General features: G+C 40.0%; 1 protein-coding gene across 23 annotated transcripts in view; it reads left to right on the top strand.

Annotated features, from left to right (window-relative positions):
* MAPK10 (mitogen-activated protein kinase 10) overlaps positions 1–23484 on the top strand; it is a 250225-nt gene that overhangs the window by 132713 nt on the left and 94028 nt on the right. For 14 of the 23 annotated variants that reach the window (XM_043512440.1, XM_043512438.1, XM_043512457.1 and 11 more), the window contains 2 exons: positions 483–572; positions 7503–7672. In XM_043512440.1, the coding sequence (XP_043368375.1) occupies positions 483–572; positions 7503–7672 (260 nt within the window). The remainder of the gene's footprint in view (positions 1–482; positions 573–7502; positions 7673–23484) is intronic. The other 9 variants (XM_038398766.2, XM_043512450.1, XM_043512455.1 and 6 more) reach the window with 1 other exon arrangement.

Below are 23484 nucleotides of genomic sequence, written 5' to 3'. Positions count from 1 at the left end.
CTTGTAAGGTTTTGAGTACACGCTTGCTTGTAGCGCTCACTGTTTCTAGGAGTCTGATAAGGATAAAAGCTCAACTATCCTACAAATACAGGTATCCATTAAAATATTAAAGCAGCTGAGACCATCAGAGGGGATGAAAAGATGTGAGGGTTCTGAAATGCAGTGAAATAACCAAATGATAGGCGTTGTTGGCATTAAAGAAAGGGCCAAAAGAATATAGAATAAAACAGCATATAGGAATGTGTTTGTTAGTGAACATGAAAAGACTGAAGTCTCTTTAGACATAAATCAGGAAGAACTGGCCTGGGGACCATTTGGAAAAGGATGATGATGAAAGAGAGTGTGCTCAAGGGAAGGGACATAAAAATGAAATGATTGGACATCATAAAGGAGCAGTTGAGCCCCATGGCTGAGTAGGGGAAGCGTTCCATAGGTCAGAATCCTAAATGATGGCAATTGTGTTGTGTTATCTGCCCACACAGATGAGGAAGGGACACTATGACAAGGGTTTCAAAAAATTATCAATAGAAACAAACTCGACAAGAAGGCAAAGAATACTTGGCTTGTCAGAGGTGGGTCTGTTTTGCTTTCTTTGTGCCTTATTCATGCATGTAGCTATTACATGAATAAAATCTTTGATGTGGTAAGGTTGCTGAGGAGAGTCGGAATTTGCAGAATCAAGCCCTTATTTCCACTTTAGCAATTCATGAAAAAACTCTATGGATGTCATGATTGAGCCTGTTTTTGTGAACAACTCTTTCCTTTTGACTTTGGGGACCAGATGGTGGGTATAAGACATTGCCTGTGTTCGAGGTAAGGGTTGAGGAGGGGTTGCACACACCTGAATCCCTGGAGGGATTCTATCTGAATAAGTGGCAATTGCTCTTATGGATCTATGGTAATGCACTCTGGAGGAGGAGTTCTGCCACCTGCAACATATGCTGTTCCCGAGGCTGGTCACTCTCTTCTGGATGAGATAGAGAGATGTGGGGCTATGGCCACCATTGAAGGACATCACTAGTGCTCGGTTGACTGCGCAGAGGCTTCCATCCCATTCTCTTTCCCTCTATATGCCCCACACATCCAGGATAGGGTCAGCACCAGTCTGGCCCTCAACAAAGTACCTATCATACTGGTCTTGATTCAAAACTCATAGAAGTCAATGGGAGTCATTCGATTGACTTCAGTGAGCTTTGGGTCAGGCCCACTAATAGTATGACAATACTTTATATATATGTATATGTTGTGACACATTCAGACCAGAGAGTGGTGGAAGACAGGTGTGGTAGCCCTAGAATGCTAAAGGCCCTTTTCCCTATGAGTTGAAAAGGAGCTACCTCAGATCAACTAGGTACTCTTGAATCCAATTAAGGGCAACTTCTGACCTTTGAAAAACCCATCTTCTCATGAGAAAAGGAGGAGAGGGACTCTGGGGAAGGATTGGCATCCAGAGGCCAGCATAATAAGACAGCACCCCAGAATGGGGCAGGGAAAGGTTTTCAATTACTGTGTTGCAAGTTTTTTTTTGTTTTGTTTTGACTGAAGAGTAGATTCACAGATACTAAGGTCAGAAGGGACCATTCTGATCATCTAGTCCAACCTCCTGCACAGCGCAGGCTACAGAATCTCACCCACCCACTCCTATGAAAAACCTCACCCATGTCTGAGCTATTGAAGTCCTTAAATCATGGTTTAAAGACTTCAAGGAGTAGAGAAGCCTCCCTCAAGTCAACCATGCCCCATGCTACAGAGGAAGGCGAAAAACCTCCAGGGCCTCTCCAATCTGCCCTGGAGGAAAATTCCTTCCTGACCCCAAATATGGCAATCAGCTAAACCCTGAGCATATGGGCAAGATTCACCAGCCAGATACTACAGAAAATTCTTTCCTGGGTAACTCAGATCCCATCCATCTAATATCCCATCTCAGGGGATTTGGCCTATTTACCATGAATATTTAAAGATCAATTACTTACCAAAATCCCATTTTCCCATCATACCATCTCCTCCATAAACTTATCAAGTAGAATCTTAAAACCAGATAAATCTTTTGCCCCCACTGCTTCCCTTGGAAGGCTATTCCAAAACTTCACTCCTCTGATGGTTAGAAACCTTCGTCTGATTTCAAGTCTAAACTTCCTGGTGGCCAGTTTATACCCATTTGTTCTTGTGTCCACATTGGTGCTGAGTACTGCTTTGGCCTACCCTCAGGCCCACTTTGTAAATATTGGAAAATAAAACCTGAGTGAGGAATACAAACTCTCTGGAGTAGGGCTGATTTACTCCAGGTCCTTCCGTGTCCTCCCCCCCCAACCCACCCACACATTGCCAGAGGGGGAAATGCTGAGCCCGGCAAGGTGAAGGAGGTATAAAGTACCTGTAAAGACATATTTAAGATATTGAACCGTAAGTATTTGTGATATATTAGGATTGCCAATCATGGGATATGGGTAAAAAGTGTCCATAAACAGCCAAAATAAAACTGCACCTGTTCATGGACAACCATAGAGTTTTTAGGGTGGAAAATAGGCAAAGGAAGCTGTGGAATTACATAATATGAGAATAAAGTTCTCTGGTCTTTTCATCTGCAAAGGCGAGAGAAGACTCTTTCTGAGAATCATAAATTTGGTTTTGTTTACTGATGTACTTCCTTCTGTTTTGCCCTCCAGGTTGAAAAAAAGAATTTAGCTAGTCAAAGTTGAGTGTCAAGCAGCAATTGCTGGTTGAGTTTTATCAGATTTTTTCATTTAATTGTTCCATAAGAGCCAATAATGTGTTTTCTAATGTGCTAGGATTTAAAGCAATGCCCGAAGCAAATTCATTCGACAACGCTTCCACTGATGGAGTCTTCACAGTTCTATTTCCGTGGTTTTGGCATTAAACAAATTGTAGGTGTATCTCTTCCCTTGCTAGACATAATGAACCATATCCTCCGCTAGTGTAAATCTCCATAGCTCTGATGTCTAGAGCTGATCAAAAAATGAAGAAATAAGTTTGCAAATAAATAAAATAAAAATGAAAATATGACATTTCTATTTTGCAAAGTTCAAAATTGAATACTTTTTTTTTCAAAATATTTTTTCAGTAAACTGAATTTTGAAAGTTTTGATTTTCCCCTGTTCATACCCCCCACCCTTCGTCACTTAGTTCAATAAAATGAATGATGACTAGGGGTTTTTTCTTGTAGTACTCACTAACTTTTCCAAAATTGATTAAGTTTTCAGAAGTTGACTGGAAAAAGAAAATGCTGCATGAATGCTTACACATGTGAGTTGAGTATTCAGTTCCCATGAATGCTCTTGCAGTAAAACTTAATCACACAAATGTATGTAGCAAGCAAGCACAAGCATACCCAAACTGAATTCATATTAAAATCCAAGCAATTATCCAGGCACTTTTTTGTATTGTTTGGCAGTGATCATCTAGTTCTAATAGTGAGTGGCAGAAATGTGTGAAATTAAAGTGTCTTTTGTTCAAAGGGGGAGGAGGGAATACTTTTTTATTTAGTTTTGTGCCACCTGAATTGTACAATTAGTTTGAAACCCCAAAACTATAACATGGTCCAGATTCGCTGCAAGCTTATTTCAGCTTCACCAAAAGCTTTGTTGACATCGGCAACACTGTTTCAGGATTCAGCGTAGCAGCCATGTTATTAGCCTCTTAGAGTTAGTAGGCAACTTCCATCTTTTCATGTTCTCTGTATGTGTATGTATATTTTCTTACTATATGTTCCATTCTTTGCATCCGATGAAGTGGGTTGTAGCCCACAAAAGCTTTTGCTCAAATAAATTTGTTAGTCTCCAAGGTGCCACAAGTCCTCCTGTTCTTTTTACTGTTTCAGGGTGAAACTTATTCCTCTGTAGAAGACCCACACTAGTTCTATGAATTGTTTAAATGCCAAGAAGAAAAGGAGTACCCGTGGCACCTTAGAGACTAACAAATTTATTAGAGCATAAGCTTTCGTGAGCTACAGCTCACTTCATCGGATGCACAAATGCATCCGATGAAGTGAGCTGTAGCTCACGAAAGCTTATGCTCTAATAAATTTGTTAGTCTCTAAGGTGCCACGGGTACTCCTTTTCTTTTTGCGAATACAGACTAACACGGCTGCTACTCTGAAACCTGTCATTATTTAAATGCCAAGTAAACCCAATTTTGAGTGGGGCCTGGTGTGAAAGAAATAGCTCAAATGAGAATTTGGCTCAGCATAAACTTTAATTGTTTTTTGTAAATGAAATGTATGTGGATAAGATATGAAAGCAACTCTTTGATTCATGGTCAAAAATCACTAGGTATTAATCATGATCTTGCCCATGCACCCCGATGATAGGTTCTCTAATTTTTTTGGTTGGCAACCTGTCTTGGACTAATTAAATTTATTTCCAGTATTTTGAGAGAATATATGAGTGTGGGCGAATGACAAACGTGCTGACTAGGCTGTTAACTATTTTTGTGAGTCTGCTTAGGCCTACAATGAACACTGATGAAGGTTAATTTTGCGCTGACTTGTAAAAGGAATTGCATAGGATGCATGTCAACACAGTATTTGACACTTAAGCTCTAAACATCTTGATTTTTTTGAACTTTCTCTTAATTAATATTGCATCAATGTCTTTTTCCCCGCCCTGGATATCCACCCATGTAGCATCATGTCATCAGTGAATGCGAGGACAATAGTTGGTATCATTAGATTGCCCATACCAAACCAAACCCTTCTCACCTTCTTTACCAATATATTTATAGCACTAAAGAATGTGACTAATACTCTGGTGCAATAACTAATGCTGGGTTGAGAGTAGGAGGCTTGCAATGTGAACTTTGTCCTCACTGTACAGAAAATGATAATGGAATAAAACACATTGCAATCTGTTTGACTGCTTAGAGGTACTTGCCTCTCACTTCCAGTTCTGGTATGCAGGACTGAGCAAACCATGTGAATATTTCTCTGCAGAAAATGGAAGACTGTTCAAGGCTTAACTTTCACAGTGCAATTCAGAAGTAGGCTCTGTTTCTGCAAATGTATTTTTGAGTCATTCAGGACTTTGTTTTGAAGCTTGAATTTGGCACTGTGTCAGAGTCCATAAAACTCTTACTTTTTGTGTTTCCAAAAAAAAAAAATCCTTGCACTGTCGGGCTCATAACGAACTGTAATATTTTTAATTGCTTCTCTGAAAATGATGTTGACTGCCTGAATGAACAGCTATGTTAATCAGAATGTTTCAAACAAATTATCTAAATGAGCTAGTTATAATTAAACAGTGCTATCCAGTGGAGTGGTTGTTCTCATGAGAAAATTGACAGAATATTAAGCATTCTAAGGCAAAACCAAGAAGAGATGATCTTGACAAGGTCAGTTTTTGAATTGTAATGCTCACTTTATGGAGTATTGGCATTAAGTCATTTAAAAACAAACAAGCAAATAAAAAAATCCTCCCAATGAACTCTTCTCCTTGCTCCAACCCATCAAAATCACACTGTTTGAATTCTATGGCCATGTATCACAGTTGATTGTGACAGCAAAGTTTTGATTATGTAACAGAATATATTATGATCTATTGTTTTTAATAATAGAATAAGTGAAAGGGATTTCTCTAACTAAAGATGGATTTAAAGAAATTAATAATGGACAACGAGGGAGGGTGGCGGATAGTCAGTGGAAGACACAGACTTGGGGCTGGTTCCTATGCTCATTGAAGGCAATAGAGAAACTTTCATTGACTTCCACGCATGTCCTATTGGCTGCTTAACCTTCCATCCTGCAAGATATGGAGCACCTTTGGTTCCCATTGAAGTCAATGAGCATTAAAGGTGCTCAGCGTCTTGCAAGATGGGGCCTTACATTACTAACTTTTTTTGCAGTGATTTTAATCCCAAAAGAATCCCATCTATTATTCAGTCCACTAAACCTATTGTTTGTTTACTATTATTATATTAATGTAAATGAAGTTAATACCAGAAGCTTCAGTCAGGATTGTGGCCCTGTTGTGCTAGGTGCTGTAAAAAGCACAAAGAGCTGATAGCAGCCACCCTTTATATTTCAGGACAATTGACTATTTGCTCAGAAGCTGATGAGATCAGTCCCTGTGACTTTTTTTGGGGGGGGGGATCACCCAGATCATTTACTAATTAATACAGGGGAAACTGAATTAAAGTTATTGATACTTATATGAACCTGTACGTCCACATTTTTTCAAATCCAGAGTTTTTGCTGTAGAATACAAAGTATACAGTCCAGGACACAGTAATCAGTTGGGGTCTTGTATTCAGCGCATGAAAAATCCAGGCATATACCAAGTTTTAATCATAGGCTTTAAGAGTCCTTGTTTTTTTCAGTTGAAAGATTTATGTGCTGGAGTGATAAAATGGAAAATAAATATGTAATGTTCAAATCATCAAAGGGTCAAAAAGATGGCATTTGCCGAGGATGTCAGAAGACGTTATTATGTGATTGGAGGGGTCTTATAAATCCCATATCAGATTAACCTCCTATTTTCTTACTGATCACTAGGGATATGAAACTGGCTGGTATTTGCTACTGTTCTTACTGTTCTTTCATGGAAATTTTCGTGTATTTATGATAAAATATTTTGTATTGCTTTTCAGAGGCTTTTGTACCCCTCTGAAAGTTACCTGTTGTTGTTGCAGGACCAAATCCTGAAGTGCTTACTCTGCTTTTACTCTGGTTCAGTTTTATTTCAGTGAAATTTTTGCTTGAGGAAGGACAAAGCTAAAATTGATAGGTTTCTAAGATTTGCCCTATCATTTTAAAATTCAGTCATAGTGCAAGAATCCTTCTCCTTGGCAGAATGTCTACTAATATTTTTCACTTAGTGCAGTCTGAGACAAGGGGACAAGTGTCTAAACCAAAGAAGGGCTGTGCACTGCCATGCTCAATGAGAACTGTTCAGAATCTCTCAGGCAGGATCAGTCCAATAATTGTGACTTGTTTTTGTGCTTATCTCAAATGATTTGTGGCTTTGCCCTGATGCTCTGCAGTAGTAGCACCCCCACCCCCACCCACGCTTTATTTTTTCAGCCACCTGCTACAGTTTACAAAACTTAAGAGTTTAATTCCCATGTCATTTACACCATTTTACATTGATTTAAGTCCACTGATGTTAAAGGAGTTCTCAGCTACGCCTGGGTTATTGCAGTGTGAGAGGAAAGTCAGACCAAAACACTTCAAGAGCACCATATAGAACCTTCCTGCAAAAGGCCTGAAGTACCAGAAATGGCATGCATATACCAATGGCTGGGAATTTCTGTTCTACAGACACTGGCTAGACGAGGATTCATGGCTTTGCAATGGAAGCTTCCTAGGTGAAGGAGAGTTTACTGTTGTATTTGAAAGCCTTTGAGAAATCATCTGACAGTGTACAAGTCTCTGACAATGAGCATAAAATGACAGCAATACATATTTGAAAACTAGGCTCTCTTTCATTGTTATGCTGATGGTTTACTGGTCTTGGTTTTGTCTTTTTGTCAACTCCTCATCTCCATGACAGGGATTTGGGAAACAAGTGGATGTGTCATATATTGCCAAACATTACAACATGAGCAAAAGCAAAGTTGACAACCAGTTCTACAGCGTGGAAGTAGGTGACTCGACCTTCACCGTTCTCAAGCGCTACCAGAACTTAAAACCTATTGGCTCTGGGGCTCAGGGAATAGTTTGGTAAGTCTTTTCAGTTTATTTTATTTATGCTTTTAAATGGGATATGCCTTCTGCCTTTCTTTAGAGTTTGCTAGTTCCAAACATTGTCTAAGATTGTAGAAATAACAGTTAAGCAGCAGACATCCCTAGATAAAAAGAGCCTAGTGTTCTGCTAATAAACGTTCTTGCTGTTGTGAATGGTAGCATTGGGTTTGTTTCTCCACATAGCAAGTATTAACTAGCAAGAAAGTGGGAGACAGATCTTACAATAATTGACAGCTATAGCCTTTATTTGCAGTAGAAGTTCAAATTATATATCAAACAGACCCTGTAATTTCTACTCCTGGCACAATAAAAGTCACTGAGACCTATTTAGAAAGAATTCACATCCTATAGCATCTTGAAGCTTTCACATATCTACATGACAGATAATGTTTTCCTTTATTTTAAATGACATTTCAATGCAATGTACACAAATCCAAATGAATGACAGAAATGTAATAACTGTATATATTATATAATATCAGCTAATAGAATTCACAGAGTAAATAATCATTTAAATAATCCCATTTAAAGCTTATGTGACATTTTCTTTTATATTTGTTTCTGCAGTTTTAGAGATGGTGCTTTCATTTTGCCTACCAGTAGTTTATAGTATGAACCCCTGTCCAGTGGTACTCAGCATATTTGTTTTAGACAGCAAATAGTTCTTTTCCCCCCAACTATTTTATCATAGATGTCCTTTTCTGTCTGTCTTCTCTAACACTGCAGTATTGTGAATTCAATGTAATGCTACCTTACCATAAGATGGAATGGCAGAAATACTAACTTTCTCTAACACAAAAGCAAGTGCAATTCCATAGATTGCTCAGCATAGACATTAAAAGTTAGCAGTGAACAATGGCATCTGTACCTTCAACCCCTTCCAAGTCTGCATCACTTACAGAACCTATGCCACTTTCACTGATCAAACTAATTTTCAAATCTGCTTTATGGCATCAAATTGATAATTTATTTATTGTTTTTATCATACATTTTTTCCAATTTTGTTTACAATCAGATTTTAGAAAGAAATATAATGTATGTATTCAGTGCTTTTGTTTGTTTTCCCAGGATGTTTCTCATTCACTACCACTCATTAAGCTCTTGTCTTCTCTTCCTACTTTGCACCCTGCAATGCTGTGAAACTCCTTCTTCCCCTCAAATCAAATTTTCCTATGCCTATGCATAACTGATTTGCTGTAAAGTTCAATTATGAGCAACAAAGAACAGATGAAGCTAAAGGCATCTAAATAGAATCAATAACATCCTGTATTATTTATTTTTCATGCTGAGATTTGACAGGGCAAAAATCTGAATGCCTTAAGCAAAAAAAAAAAAAAACAACCCAAACAAACAAAGTGCAAGCTAATACAAATCCCCTGGAATAAATGAATAATAGGATAAGACTGCAAAAAGACCAGTGTAGTTTTGGGCTGCAGATGTAAAGATAGTACATCATGGATTAGGAAGATAAGATTCATTTCTATACAGAACCTGAAATATTGTGTTGAATTTTAGGCTCTAGTTTACCATAAGAATATTGACAAACTGTTAGGTGCAAAGGAAGATGAATCATTGGTAAGGTCGGATGAAGTGATTTATTTCCAAAGACACATTCTAAAAGGTATTTGTAACTTGGCTATGAGAAAACAAATGGGGAGATATGTTAAAAGCCTACAGATATTTGAAGGGTGTAAACACCAAAGGCAGAAATACAATATTTTGTGTGATGCATGTGGATATATCTAAAAGCAACTGAATGATATTAAGAAAAGGAAAATGTAGGCTGACAACCTTCCTGTCAGTGAGATGTATTAGATTGTGGAATAATCTCCCAAAAGAAGTGGTGGAAGCCTCGTTACTTGGAACTTTTAAGCCTCGATTGGCCAAAACGTAAGAACGTGGACTTGAAGGGTTTTTCCTTGCATTGACAAAGAGATGGACTGAGTGATCTTTTTAATCTCTGCATTCTCTGATTCTAGAAGATGTACTGTATTTAGCTGTTTCTCATCCCTGCAACCCCCAAATAAATTGTGCTGGAGCAAAAAAAAAAAACAAAAAAATCCCAACCTGAATTCTTTGTGGTGTGAGTGGAAAAGTTCTTTGGTACAGTCTATTGGAAAATGTATTTGAGAAATAACCAGAATTGGCAAGATTATCATTTAATAACATTGGCCAAAAACACACTGATAAATAGTTTTGGAAACATTCCAGCCATTTAAAAAGAAGCAATAAATAAATGACATCCCCCAAAAGTGGGAGAGCCTCCATTTTCTTCTCACACTCGTGTAACAACAGTGCAGTTTTTGTGCCAAGAGATAGGAACACCTACTTTTCTTTATCCTCACCTGTGCCTATTTTCTCTGAAAGATGATCAAACTGGCATCATGTGAATGGCAGTGAGCCTCAAAAGTAATGGTGACAGCTGGCTCTTGTAGGGAAGATTTCTTGCCAAGCTCATCTTGTTCTTTAGGCGAGAGAAATGCTGACGGAGTCTCTATGTAAATAATTGAGAAAACCTATGTTATGTTATCTTTTTAATTCCAATGACTATGAATATATTACATCTGCTTATTTGGTTGCTCAAGAAAATTCAGAGATTTCAAGGGCTCAGTTCTATCTCTTGTTGCCAGAAGTGCTTAGGTGTTAGGGGGACTGGATATTTAGTAGAGGATGAGATGATTCCTGAGCCATTCTGTCTAGTCTAGATACTAGCATGATGATTTAAGGATGGGGACCCAGGTACAGTACACTCAGCAGTGATCCTTATGGCTGGCCTAAAAGAAGAGCAGTGTACATTATTCCTGTCATCTGCTTTCATATACCATCAGGTGCTAGGAGGTTACAGGGTGTCTGGATACACACACAAGCCACCTATTCATGCCCTATTGGGTCTTAAGATTGCTGCCTGGTAAATCAGCCAGGCCCCACAGCTAGTACTCAATGGAAGATTTGGTCACAATTCTTGTTGGCTCCTGGGAGGATAAAGGTTGCCCAAAGTTTTTTTGTTTAAAAAAAAAAAGAGAGAGGGAGACCCTACCATATGAAGTGTTTTTAACCCCCATTGCACCCATGTGGAACAATTATAAATGTTTCAAGACAAATGCCCTATTGAGATGTGTTGATTATAAACATGTTCGGTTCAATATTATCTGGTTACCCTGAAGTGAATTCCTTCTTTTTTCATACCATAAGGGTTTCTGCTAGTCTGAGTTCATGTGGAGGTTTTTATAAGTGCAGAGGCAGAACACTTGTTTATGAGCAGGGTTTTACTCCTTGTTTCTGCCACCGATGTGTCTGTGAAAAAGATTAGCTGATTAAATGGCAGTGTATGTTTGTATGAATGGTATGTTTGTTTAGGGGGGTCTGTAGCATCTTCTAGTGGTGCATGTGTACATAAATAATACCAGTGGCAACATTGAAACATTTTGTTGTGTTATCTCAACCATCATATTGAGCTCATAAGCTTTGGCATTGCTGGGGAATATATGGGCTAGATTCTTCAGTCTGCACAGGACACTTAAGATCTTACAGGGAGGGACTGTTCCTTTGTTCTATTTTTACAGCACCTAGGGCAATGGGTTCCTCGTCTATGACTGAGACTTCTAGACTCAACTGCACTATAAATCATAAATAATAATTTATGTCAGGTGGCCTGAGTGTCTACAGATGGCCAGCAGACAATTTCCTCTCCGTCAGTGTATCCATCGCCTGTACCAACCACAGCCCACCACTGGTATATGGGGAAGAATAAGGCATATCAAGGGTGTGGAGTATCAGAGGTCAGACAGAGAAGAGAAGATCCTCTGTGGCTTGTAGCTAGTATGTAAAAGAATATCATAGACTTACCTACCCATGTTTCACTCACTTGTCTAACTGAGACCTGGTGTGTAGGAGCTTTTAGAAGCTGATTTCTAGTCCCTCAGTGTGGCTTCCCATTACAGGTAACATTGTTTTAGTTGACTTATGCAGCAGCCTGAGGAAAAGTTATCATCCTCTGTTTCAGTAATTGTACATAGAGGACTAGGTCCCCAACTGGTGTCATTTGGCATACCTCCATTGAAATTAACCTAAATATCTGGCCCCAAGGATGTAACACTAACTTTCCTGGGAAGGGGAAGAGAGAAAACATTTCTTTCTGAACAAAAAGACTAAACTGTAATTTTACACCATGTGTAATCAGTTATTTCAGATTTGGAAATGATAGCTGCAGAATAACAGCCTAAGAAAAGAAAAGCACAGAGTGACGGCAACCTACTCAGAGGAATTTTAAAAATGTACACCACTTTGTGCTGCAATTGCAAGTCTCAGATGATCAAGTATCTCAGGCCTACTTAGAATTTGAAATGGAATTTTCCCAGGAAGCATGTTGATAATTTAGTCAGTGGCATTCTTTCATGTGACTCAGAACTGAGCAAATGCACCTGTGTGATGGCAATTCCATTCCAGTTAGGTAATCCTGTAGAACCAAATCTTGCAATCTTTTTGTGGGCAAAATTCCACTGGGCAATCATTCTGTCTACCTAAAATTTTCCTCTCTAGTTTGTATCCTTTAGAATGGCTTCTAGTCTTCATTTTCTATCCTAAGCTATTACTTACGTTGCTATGTGCCTACACCTTCTACCCCAGAAATAGCTGCATTTCAATAGTGGTTGAAGTGGTCCCTTTAGAGAAATCAATCTGTAAGGTGCTTTGGAAGAAGGACACAATATATACAGTAAATGTCAGTTTTTATTATGGAGAAAAGGTGGGTGAGGTAATATCTTTTATTGGATCAACTTCTGTTGGTAAGAGAGAGAAGCTTTTAGAGCCACGCAGAGCTCTTCTTCAGATCTGGGAAAGGAACTCCCATCATCACATTTATCATTTTCCTGTGTGAGTTCATTTGAGAGCGTAGTGATTGTCTGGTGTCACCCACATAATTGTTGTTGGGGCATTTGGTGAACTGGATGAAGTACACCACATGTTGTGATAGGCATGTGTAGGACCCCTGGATCTTGAAAGGTGTGTTGTCGGGGGTGTTGATCATTGTAGCAGTGGAGATATGTCTGCGGATTTTGCATCTGCTGTTCTGGCAGGGTCTCGTGTAGCTTTGAGTGACTGTATCCTGGTCTCTGGGGAGCTTGCTTCTGATCATGAGCCTGGAGAGGTTGGGGAGGTTTGGAGGATTGTTTGAAGGCCATAAGTGGGGGTTCAGGGAAGACTTATTTCAGGATGGGGTCTTCATCAAATATGGGTTGTAGTTGTTTGTTGATACCATATGGGTTCCAGTGTGAGGTGGTAGGTGACAACTGGGGTGTGTGGTCAGAGGGGTTTTATTTCTGTATTAAAGAAGGTTTTTTCAAGGTATTCGGGTGGCCTGTTCCATGACGCAATCTACTTTTTTGGTAGAGAGTCCTTGTTTGAAGGTAGTTTTGAGTGTGTTAAGTGTATATATTCCGGACTTTCTCCTCAAAGAATATTCTGTGGTACCTGAGTGCCTGGCTGTAGATAACAGATATCTTGGTGTGTTTTGGGTGGTTACTGGATCTATGAAGGTAGGCGTGGTGATCCATGGGTTTCTTGTATACGGTTGTCTGTAGAGTTCCATTGATGAAGCTGATCATGGTGTCCATGGAGTTGATGCTAGTGTGGGAGTGTTCCAGTGAGAGTTTACTGGATGGGTGGTGGTTGTTGAAGTAGTGGTGGAAATCTGTGAAGGAATTTAAACTACCTGTGCAGAGGATGAAAATATCATGGATTTATCTCCAATATATCATTGGTTTCGTGGTCATTTGTCTAGAAATTTTTCTCCAAGGTAGCCCATGAAGAAGTTGGCATATTGGGGAGCCAACTGAGTACCTATTGCTGTTTCCATGATTTGACTTGGTTTAACTGGTTTAAAGGCCACTTTACTTTGAATGGTCATTTACAATATGTGCTAACAACTTACACTAAACAATCTCTTCCATATTTAATTGCACGTTTTCATTTAGCTCTTGACCAGATGAAATGATTACCCTCTGATTTACATCTGGAACAAGAAAAGGAGTACTTGTGGCACCTTAAAAGAAAAGGAGTACTTGTGTTACTCCTTTTCTTTTTGCGAATACAGACTAACACAGCTGCTACTCTGAAACCTGACATCTGGAACAGTAACTCTGACTTTCCGTTGTTACATCTGTGATTGGTTTCCCAAGGAAACAATATCAAATTTCATAAACACATTTGGAATCTGTATTGCTGACAACTGCATCCTGAGGTGCTAAGCACCCGCTACTGCCACTAACTTCATTAGGGATCACAAATGCTCAGGATTTGGCCCTGGGTCTTTAAGGAATGTTTGTGTAACTGTGTTTCACCGGACAGGGGCAGAAGATCTTTCTTAAGATGTGATAATTGCAGCCTTTCTCCTGGTAGGACTGCAGAGGCAATTTGCTCAGCCACTAGGGTGGGAGGAGAGGAAAGAATGGCCTGAGATTGTTCTCCCTCAAACAGCTTGGCTGGATTCCGGAGAGAGCTACCTTCAGCCCTGTTTACTTAGAGGGCATGTTGCCACAATGTTAAGCTCTTGTGCAAAGTGAAGAGGAAAGGAAGCTCCAGAATGGGCTTGGAGGTCTGCATAAGAATAAAGAACTTATATTTTACCTCTGCTTTGCTTCTTGTAACTTCTTCCCTTTATTAATATCTTGAAATAGTGGGGAGAAAAAGGTTGAAAACGTTAACATTATCCACCTGTAGTGCCTGAAGACACCTGAGACAGGATGAAGACCCATTTTTAAATTAAATAGGGACTTGAAATATGTGAAGTTTGAGCAAGAGTTATTGTAGGTATCTTCCTTTTTTTTCCTTTAAAGCTTAAAGCAATAAAAAAAAAAGACAGACTGACATGTAATTATTTGACAAAAATGATTCCTCACATTTTTATAATACCCCCTTGTCACCTGAGAGGTTTCTGGTACGAAGGAAGTTGCTACATATTTCATGTTTATCTTCTCATATTTCATATTCCTTTGTTAGTACACAGAAATCTGAGAGAAAATTTGGATTCTGTAACCATGACAAGATGTAATAAAGCCTGCTACAGTGTAACATGCCCTCTCTGGGTGTTTGATCTCGGGTGTTTGATCTCTGGTGTTTTCACATTCTGCTCCTCTCTTTATAAGGATCTGATAAGGCTCCCGCCATTGTAGTAGCTATTGTAGGTACCACTGTACTCCCATTTCCTCTCTGAGGCCTTGTCTAAACATACAATTTAACTACATTGGTTTAGAAACTAATTAAATTGGTACAATCCCCTCGTGTGGACATTTACATTGGTTTAAGGGTGTCCTGTATTGATTTAGCTTAAACAGATTCCTTACTGACATAAGCTATATCAGTGTAAGGCATTCTCAGGCTGCTTTGAGTGTCCACACTATAGAGTTTTAATTTAATTAAACCAGATTTAATAAAGTCAGTTTCCAAACTGATTTCGTTAAATCAGTTCAACCTCTGTGTGTACACAAGGCCTACCTAATTGGCATTGATCTCCACAGCTCCCTTCTCTTTTAAATGATCCTTTAATTCTCCTCCTTTCTGAAGTTGCCATTGTTTTCTATTATAGTTGAGTAGCAGGCAAGTTTGGGTTTGAGAAAAGGCTCGGTTCAAGTCTGATTATTGTCCACAAATCTCAGTGATTTCCTGATTGAATTCAAACTTGCCCCTGCATTCCAGGGGTGAAATCCTGGCCCCACTGAAATCAACAAGAGTTTTGTTATTGTTTTTTATGGATTCTGGATTTTACCCTAAGCTAAAGCTAAAAGCTCTTCAGGGCAGGCCCTGTGGAAAGGGGCCAGTGCTCTCCTTTTCAACACTCTCAGTGATGACCTCACATCACACAGGTTTCTTCTGGTCTTTACCTACCCTTGCTTTTGCATCACAGTCTATCTGCCCACTCATATTTACAATGGTCAGGTTTTGTCTGACAGATCCAAATGCTGTTGGCATGGGAAATTACGGTTTCCACGTAAATCGCTACTATTATTCTAGTTATTATTATACTATTAATAATTAGTATACTAATACTATCTATTATTATACTACTAGCTAGGAATCTCTCTCTCCCCCCACCATTCCACCCCCTCCCCCTCTCTTTTTCTCTAATTTCCTACCCTAAAAGATAGATGATATGAACATGGTCTTCTGTCAAAATAACATTCAAATACCTTTCCTGAAATAAGTCATGTGAATTGTCTAATATATAAACAGTAAATGTAGATTTAAAAAAATTTTTTTTTTTGGAATTGAGTGGGAATTCACAGCTTTGGGGGTATCTGATATTCTTTACTTTTGTAGCTCGATGAAGGGAATATTCCTGAGTCAGTGGTAATGTTATAGCTGTTCTCTTGATTGTTGTTTGTTTGCCATTAGATTAACCAGTCCACAAACTTCTGTTTCCTCTTGCTAGAATTCCAGTGCCAGCTCTTGCTGAGCACAACAGGGTCTCTACTGCAGTAAAATAATGACTGTTATATGGAAGAGACAAGGGATGGGAAGCAGAGAAATAGACAAACAGCAAAACAAAGAAGCAATTGAATCAGAAATGGAAAAATAAATGCTAGTAAATCATAAAAGAAATGTGGCTTTCATTATCAGACTGTATTGCTTTTTTATTATCTAATATTTATATGTTAGGTTATATATAAGTTTGCACAGTGCTTTATAGAAAACGAAAGGAAGTCGTCCTTCTCCCAGAGACCTTACATCCTAAATTAAACAAACACAGGAAATATGTGTGGTGGATTAGACCCCCCTTCCTGGGGTGCCACCAGATGTACTGGGGTCCCACTGAACCCACCTGTCCTACCAGCCTGGGTCCCCCCAACTCTGTGTTGTTGTGTCAGGCTCTCAAGTCCTCTTCCAACACACACACACACACACACACACACACACACACACACACACACACACACACACACACACACACACACGTAGGGACACACTCAGCTGTGGAATCACAGAGTCTGCAATCAGCTCTCTGTGGGAGGTCTCAGCTAGGGGAATGCCAGTGCTCCTGTGCACACTGTATAGAGATCTATATAGCATAAGCTGATAAAAATGTTCCCCTCCCTCAATATGGAGAAAGCTATGCACAGCTCTTTGCCCCTCCCCCGCTATGAACTGCACAAACTGGGTTTTGAAATAAACAAAAAAATAAGTTTATTACCTACAAAAGGTAAATTTTAAGTGATTATAAGGGATAGCAAACAGAACAAAGCAGATTACAGAGCAAATAAAACAAAACACACAAACGACGCTTAATACACCAAAGAAACAGATTACAAATAGTAATTTTTCACTCTAAATGTTGTTTTAGGCAGGCTGCAGAGTTTCTGCAGCTCAGATTTCCAGTTATTTCTCTTCACAACCTAGACCCTTGTTTCAGCCTGGACTCAACTCTTGCCTTTCCCCAGCTTAGTTCCTTTGTTTCTTCAGGTGTTTTCAGCAGTATTCCTTCTTGGGCTGGGTGGCAGTGGAGAAGAGCCCTGATTAACTCACTTCCCAGCCTTAAATAGGATTTACATAAAGTGAGAATCCTTTGTTTCCAGTGGAGAAATACCAACAGTGTCCAAGATGGTACTCCATACCAGGTGACATCATCACATGACCTTGCAGTGTTAAAGCAACCATGAGACAAGATTTATTTGTAATGTCCCCAGAAAGGAACTCCAGGAAGATGAGAGATCATCAACTTCAAAGACCCATTCTCTTTCCTAATGGCCCATTCAGGCTGATTGCCTACTGTCTGGTGGGCATTTCCCAAGTACACACACTGTTGTAATTGTTACATAGTTAATATTCCTAACTTTGGATACAGAAATGATACATGCATACAAATTGGATAATCATATTCAGTAAATCATAACCTTTCCAATGATACCTCACATGATCCATCTTGCATAAAACATATCTCAGTTATGCTATATTCATATTACAACTATATTTTTATGAAGAATATGGGGTGCAGCATCACAATATGATGGCAAAAAAGGACGGGAGAGAAGGGATGAAGGTTAAAACAAATTTAAAAAAATGTGAAACAAGTAGTTGGGAGTGAAGTTTGAAAGATCAGATGACATTTCAGAACAGAGTAAGGTGAAAGAGAAGAAATATTGAGAATTGGATTAGAATTCCTCAATGGGAAAACTCACTGAAGGAAGTGGATTTTAAAAGAAGACCTAGAGGTTGAAAGAGAGAATGCTTGGAGAGGAAGCAGGATCCAGGCATAGAGAACAGAAGGGAAGAAGGGCTGAAGTCATGCGTGAAAGTAAGAGAGAAAGATAGCATGAAGATCAGAAGCCTTTGTTTAGAAATTGAAATAGGCAGAAATGGGCAAGGGAGCAGACCGAAAGAAGATCAGAGCTGTAGGTAAAGTGGACTTATGAAGTGACTTGAAAGTGAGGAAGAGGAGGTGAGAGGACTCCTGTGGCTCTAAGCCATCTTTGTGCCCTCCTGATGCTCCACTGTGTAACTTAGGCTCCCTTAAGAGCTGTCTAAGTTATGGCAGCCTCCCCAGGCTGCCCTATGGGCCACAATACTGCCCAAAATCTCCACAGTGCTACATGCTATAGCTCTGTCCCACCATGCCTGATGCATCAGGGCTTGAAAGTGGTTCCTTGGAAGATAGTCTTATGGCTGTCTTCCACATTTCCTGTGCCTGGCGAGCCCTCATCCAGCTGGATACATACACCTTTATGCTGCTAGCTTTTTTTACCCCATATATAGGTGCTAAGGGGATGAGGGATGAGTGGGGATGAGGCTGTCACTCAAGAAGTGTAAACTTGACGTAGAAAGAACTGTGGACCGAATTTAGTAGCTATAATATTGCTCTAGAACTACAGAATAGTTATGAAAAAATCAGTTTCTTTTTTGGTTTATTAATATTAATGAATTCATGTCCTGAGGACAAAAATATTGGTGAATAATTGAGCAAAAACAGAAGTCTGAGTTTGTGAGATATCACAAGGCATGTAACAAGTTATGTATGAGGCATATGGTGCAGTATGTTTTTTTTGCCTGCCCATTAATAGAGTCACTTCATGTTCGAAGGTTGGGTTAAGAAGACTCTAGCTATCTGTTCACATTGAATTGCTGGAAGATCTCCATTGGATATAATATTTTTATATAATGATCTCTTCAGAAAAGGACCATGCATATTTAGTTTTGTCTTTTCCAACTTTTTGTATAGTCTGTCTTATTCACATAGTGTGGCACCATTTAGCAAAACATTGAAGCATTTGCTTAACTCCATCTCTGTTCAGCAATGCACTCTAGTTAGCAAAGGATTGAAGTATTCTGGTAAAGATGTTACAGTGCTGAAAAGGTCTCCTAGGAAGTGTCTCAATACTTGGACAAAACTTCAGAAAGAATTTTCAATTTATAATTTCTCTACATTGTTATTTTACGCTAAGGTACTTTTCATAGAGTTTTCATAGAATGTTAAAGATGGCTAAGGATCATGTCTCGTTTGTGGGCCAGATACTGAATCAATTTCACAGGTATAAATCCTTTGACACCTTTGACTTCAGTAGACTGATCTGAGATTGAGACCTGTATAAATCAGATCTGAATCTGCTCCTATGTTTTGTAAAGTGCCATGTAATTATACAGTTGCATATAGATATCTGTTGTTTGACAGTAATAACAGCTTTTTTGAATTTTTTTTTAAATATACGTTTTTCAGTCTTTCATATAGCTCATCCTCATTCACAGATTCCTAGCTATTGAGGGCTGTCTGCATACCCAAGTCATGGCATGGAAGATATGGCTTGCTGCTAATCTATAAGCATTGGGGCCAGAACCTCCACTTGTATAAATTGTTTTAGCTCCATGGAAGTTAACGGAGCTATGACAACTTATACCAGCTGAGGATCTGTCCCTAAGTTTTGAAGTGGAAAAACTAGGTAGGCAACTCAGAACAGAGCTCCTGACAATAATTAGGGCTACGATTGTTTTGCAGAAGTCATAGAAGTCATGGAATCTGTGACTTCCAGAGACATCTGTGACATGAGCCCATGGCACCTGGGAGCTGCAGGGTCCCCCGGCATCCATGGTGGCTGGGAACTGCGGGGACCACGAGCTTCCAGTCGCAATGGGCGGGGGAAGGTTACCACAGGAGATCCCAGCCATGAGGGGGTGCATGAGCCATGGGCGGCAGGGGGACCCCGCAGCTCCCCATTTTGTCATGCATATTTTTAGTAAAAGTCACGGATATGTCACAGGCTTCTGTGAATTTTTCTTTATTGCCTGTGACCTGTCCATAACTTTTACTAAAAATATGTGTGACAAAATCTTAGCCTTAACAATAATACAGCCAAAGATGGTGGGAGGAGTGGGGGGGAGGGGAGGAGTTGTCCTTTTTGCCATTTTCTCTGAGCTTGTTTTTTGTCACCCTTGGAAGTGGTCAGTATCTCTCCATGCAGGCGAGTCTCACATTTTGAGAGCTTCTGGCACATGGCAGCTAAGATGGACAAGTGATATTATAGAGCCCAGTAGTGCAAATGGATCTGAGTGGGTGGACCACAAGGATTTGCCCATTCAGATCTATTTGTAGCTCAGGGACCGTGGTGAGTGCTTTATGTATTGAGTCCATAAAGAATTGTCAGCACTTCCAATGGCAAATGCATGGGGGTTTACGTGTGAAAATAGTGACATTTCTCCCTCAGTGCAGAACTGTACATTTTGATGAATTTGTGATCTTCACTCTAAAGAGACATTCTCCCTCCTGGCTTTTTGCTTTCAATATAAAGCAAGGTGAAAACTGGATAATGAACCTGCAAATGTGATTTTTTTTCCTCCTGCTGGCTTTACCATTAGTGAGAATTTGTTCTAATCCCATTATGATGCAAATGAGATTGTTTTGTTTTCTGTGGTAGAAATATCTGATGCATTTGCATTTACAATGGGTGAAAATAATATATGTCTGCCTCCTATTGGGATTGCAGCATCTTCAGATCTAATAGAACATCAAGTTAAAGCCCAGTGTTCTTTGAAATGGTGGTGAACCAGTATTTACAAAGGAAACAGTTACTTGACTCTTATCTATACTGGCTCTAATGAGTTTGCCACAATAAAGGAAGAAATTAAATATTATGTAGACATCAGTGAACGCTTGACCAGACTCTATCAAGGCAAATCATTTCATTTGGAATAGATGGATGAAAAGAACTTGGTTGGCAAATGTTAGTGCTCAAAAGCCAAATAAACTATCCTAACTGCAAAAACAAAATATCCCCCCCCCCCCCCCAAAATAAAAACTCCACACCACTAGAGTCAGATTAAATACTCTGCTGACTCTGATATTCTTTAGCAAAGCAAATGTTTCTAAAAAGAGCACGTTAGTAGGAAAAATAGAGGATTGCAGTTTTCTAAGCCTGAGGTATACAAACTGTGTGGGTGGGAGTGAGGTAAGGAAGCAGGAGGATAAGCCTTGGAGACAGAAAATAAAGACTATCAACGTTCATTGGGAGAATGAAAAACTTACATGTTTTCCTCAAGTAATCAGCTAGACATTTGCTTTGACTATCCCCTGTACCACCAATGATGATTTTTCAGGTGCTGTAATTCCATGGGATGCTGGGATTTCAGATCATGTAAATGATGCAGTACAAGATGTGAATTACACATTGTGTACCTGATACACTATGCTACATTGAATGCTTAGTAGTATTGAGTGGAGATATGAGTGTGAGAGCCTGATTCTGCTCTCTCTACAGTGAGCACTCTCTATCAGGAGTAATTTAATTTATGTCAGTGAATTTATGCTAATTTAAAAGTGATGTAAAAGCACATTCTGTCTTACCATTTCTATGGTTCACCATTAGCTAATAAAAGCACTTGAGTTTCTAATTCAGTTTTTTCCTTTGTTTTCAAAACTACTTCAGATTGTCTAGGCTGAATCTTTTGGTCCATTTCCAGTGCAGTAGAGCTGACCTAAAATCAGCATAATTGGCCAGCTGTAGATTCTCCGTGAATAAGGCAATGCAAGTTTGGCTCAGAGCAGCCATACCAGCTCCTGCATGTCCCTCTCCCCCTTCAAAACTGCCATCCTAGAGGTTGTGGCAGGGATGTCCTTATACCAGGAATATTTACTTGCTGGAATTTCCGCTTTGGGCTATAGGTTGCTGTGCATAATTTAGAGCAGCCCTGAGGATGCTTTAACTTGTACCAGGGTGTTGGCAGGCCTCTGGCCAACCCTATGATTGATGGAGGGTAATGATGGCTTAAAGTAATGTTTGTTTCATCCCCAACCAGCTGTGCACCAAGTAAGGCTTAGCCATTAGAGGCTTTGGCCCCATCTGTTCTGTACAGCACTTCATAGCTATTGTGTAGTTCAGGGGTGCCAAACTGTGTTTTGCGAGCCACATGTGGCTCTTTTACTATTAAAGTGTGGCTCGCAAGCCCCACTCCCCATTCTCTGCCTACCAGATGGGGGGAGGGAAGGAGCTCAGGACCTCTGCCTGGTAGTGGGGTAGGAGCTTCTGTCCAGCAGGGAGGAGGGTATCGGGGCTTCTGCACTGCGTGGCTCACCTACAAAGGCTCGGGGCTTCAGCAGGAGTGGGGCTGAAGCCCCGAGCCCCAGCTCCTGGCAGGTATGTCCCAGCTCTCAAACTTCTAAAGATTGTCAGATGCGGCTCGGAGGGCCAGTAAGTTTGGTCACCCCTGGTATAGTTAGTCTGAGGAACTAAACTTTATGGAAGCCTTTGTTCTAAAGCCAGAGGTTCCAAAACTTGTTCCGCCACTTGTGCAGGGAAAGCCCCTGCCGGGCCGGGCCAGTTTGTTTACCTACCGCGTCTGCAGGTTCGGCCGATCGAGGCTCCCAGTGGCCGCGGTTCGCTGCTCCAGGCCAATGGGAGCTGCTGGAAGCGGCAACCAGTATGTCCCTCAGCTCGCGCTGCTTCCAGCAGCTCCCATTGGCCTGGAGCAGCGAACCGCGGCCACTGGGATCCACGATTGGCAGAACCTGTGGACGCGGCAAGTAAACAAACCAGCCCGGCCTGGCAGGGGCTTTCCCTGCACAAGCGGCGGAACAAGTTTGGGAACCACTGCTCTAAAGCTATTGTTTCATGGTAAAAGCAGATTATTATTTCAATGCCTATCACTGCAAATTATTGATTGTCTGCAACATCCTTCTTCTTAGGTTCTGGTTAGCTTTAATTGTTCATTCAATGAGAAGTGTAGTAAGAAAGCTTAGAGAGTGATTAATTTGTTGATTCATATTTGACAGATTTTGTTATATTTTAGCCAGAAAAGACCAGCATGTTTTTTAAAGCATGACTGTGAGCAGAATATGTGAGATTGTATCTAATGTTCAGAACAAGTTTTTTTTCCTTTTCTTTTTTTCTTCCTTAAGCTTAGTGGAAATGAAACACCTAAAATATGAGCGTTATCACTGTATTTATAAATATTTGTCATTGGCCAGTCTGGAAGAGCCAGGAACTGGATTATTTGCCAAGCCCATACGCAGCATCCTGCCTCAGTTTCCAGGTTTCCACATATTTGTAAATTGCTGTAGAATAAGGAAAATGAAGTTTCACGTATTGTAGCTTGATAAACCCTCCAAGCTGTTCAAATATGTTATCAATTTTGAATAAGAACAATATAAGAATAGCCATACTGGGTCATACCAAAGGTCCATCTAGCCCAGTATCCTGTCTTCCGACAGTGGCCAATGCCAGGTGCTTCAGAGGGAATGAACAGAACAGGTAATCATCAAGTGATCCATCCCCTGTCGCCCATTCCCAGCTTTTGGCAAACAGACACTAGGGACA

Source organism: Dermochelys coriacea, chromosome 4 (assembly GCF_009764565.3).
Source record: "Dermochelys coriacea isolate rDerCor1 chromosome 4, rDerCor1.pri.v4, whole genome shotgun sequence".
Classification (NCBI taxonomy): Eukaryota; Metazoa; Chordata; order Testudines; family Dermochelyidae; genus Dermochelys; species Dermochelys coriacea.
Note: the sequence above shows the minus strand (reverse complement) of the source record. Positions and strands in the feature narration are given on the sequence as shown.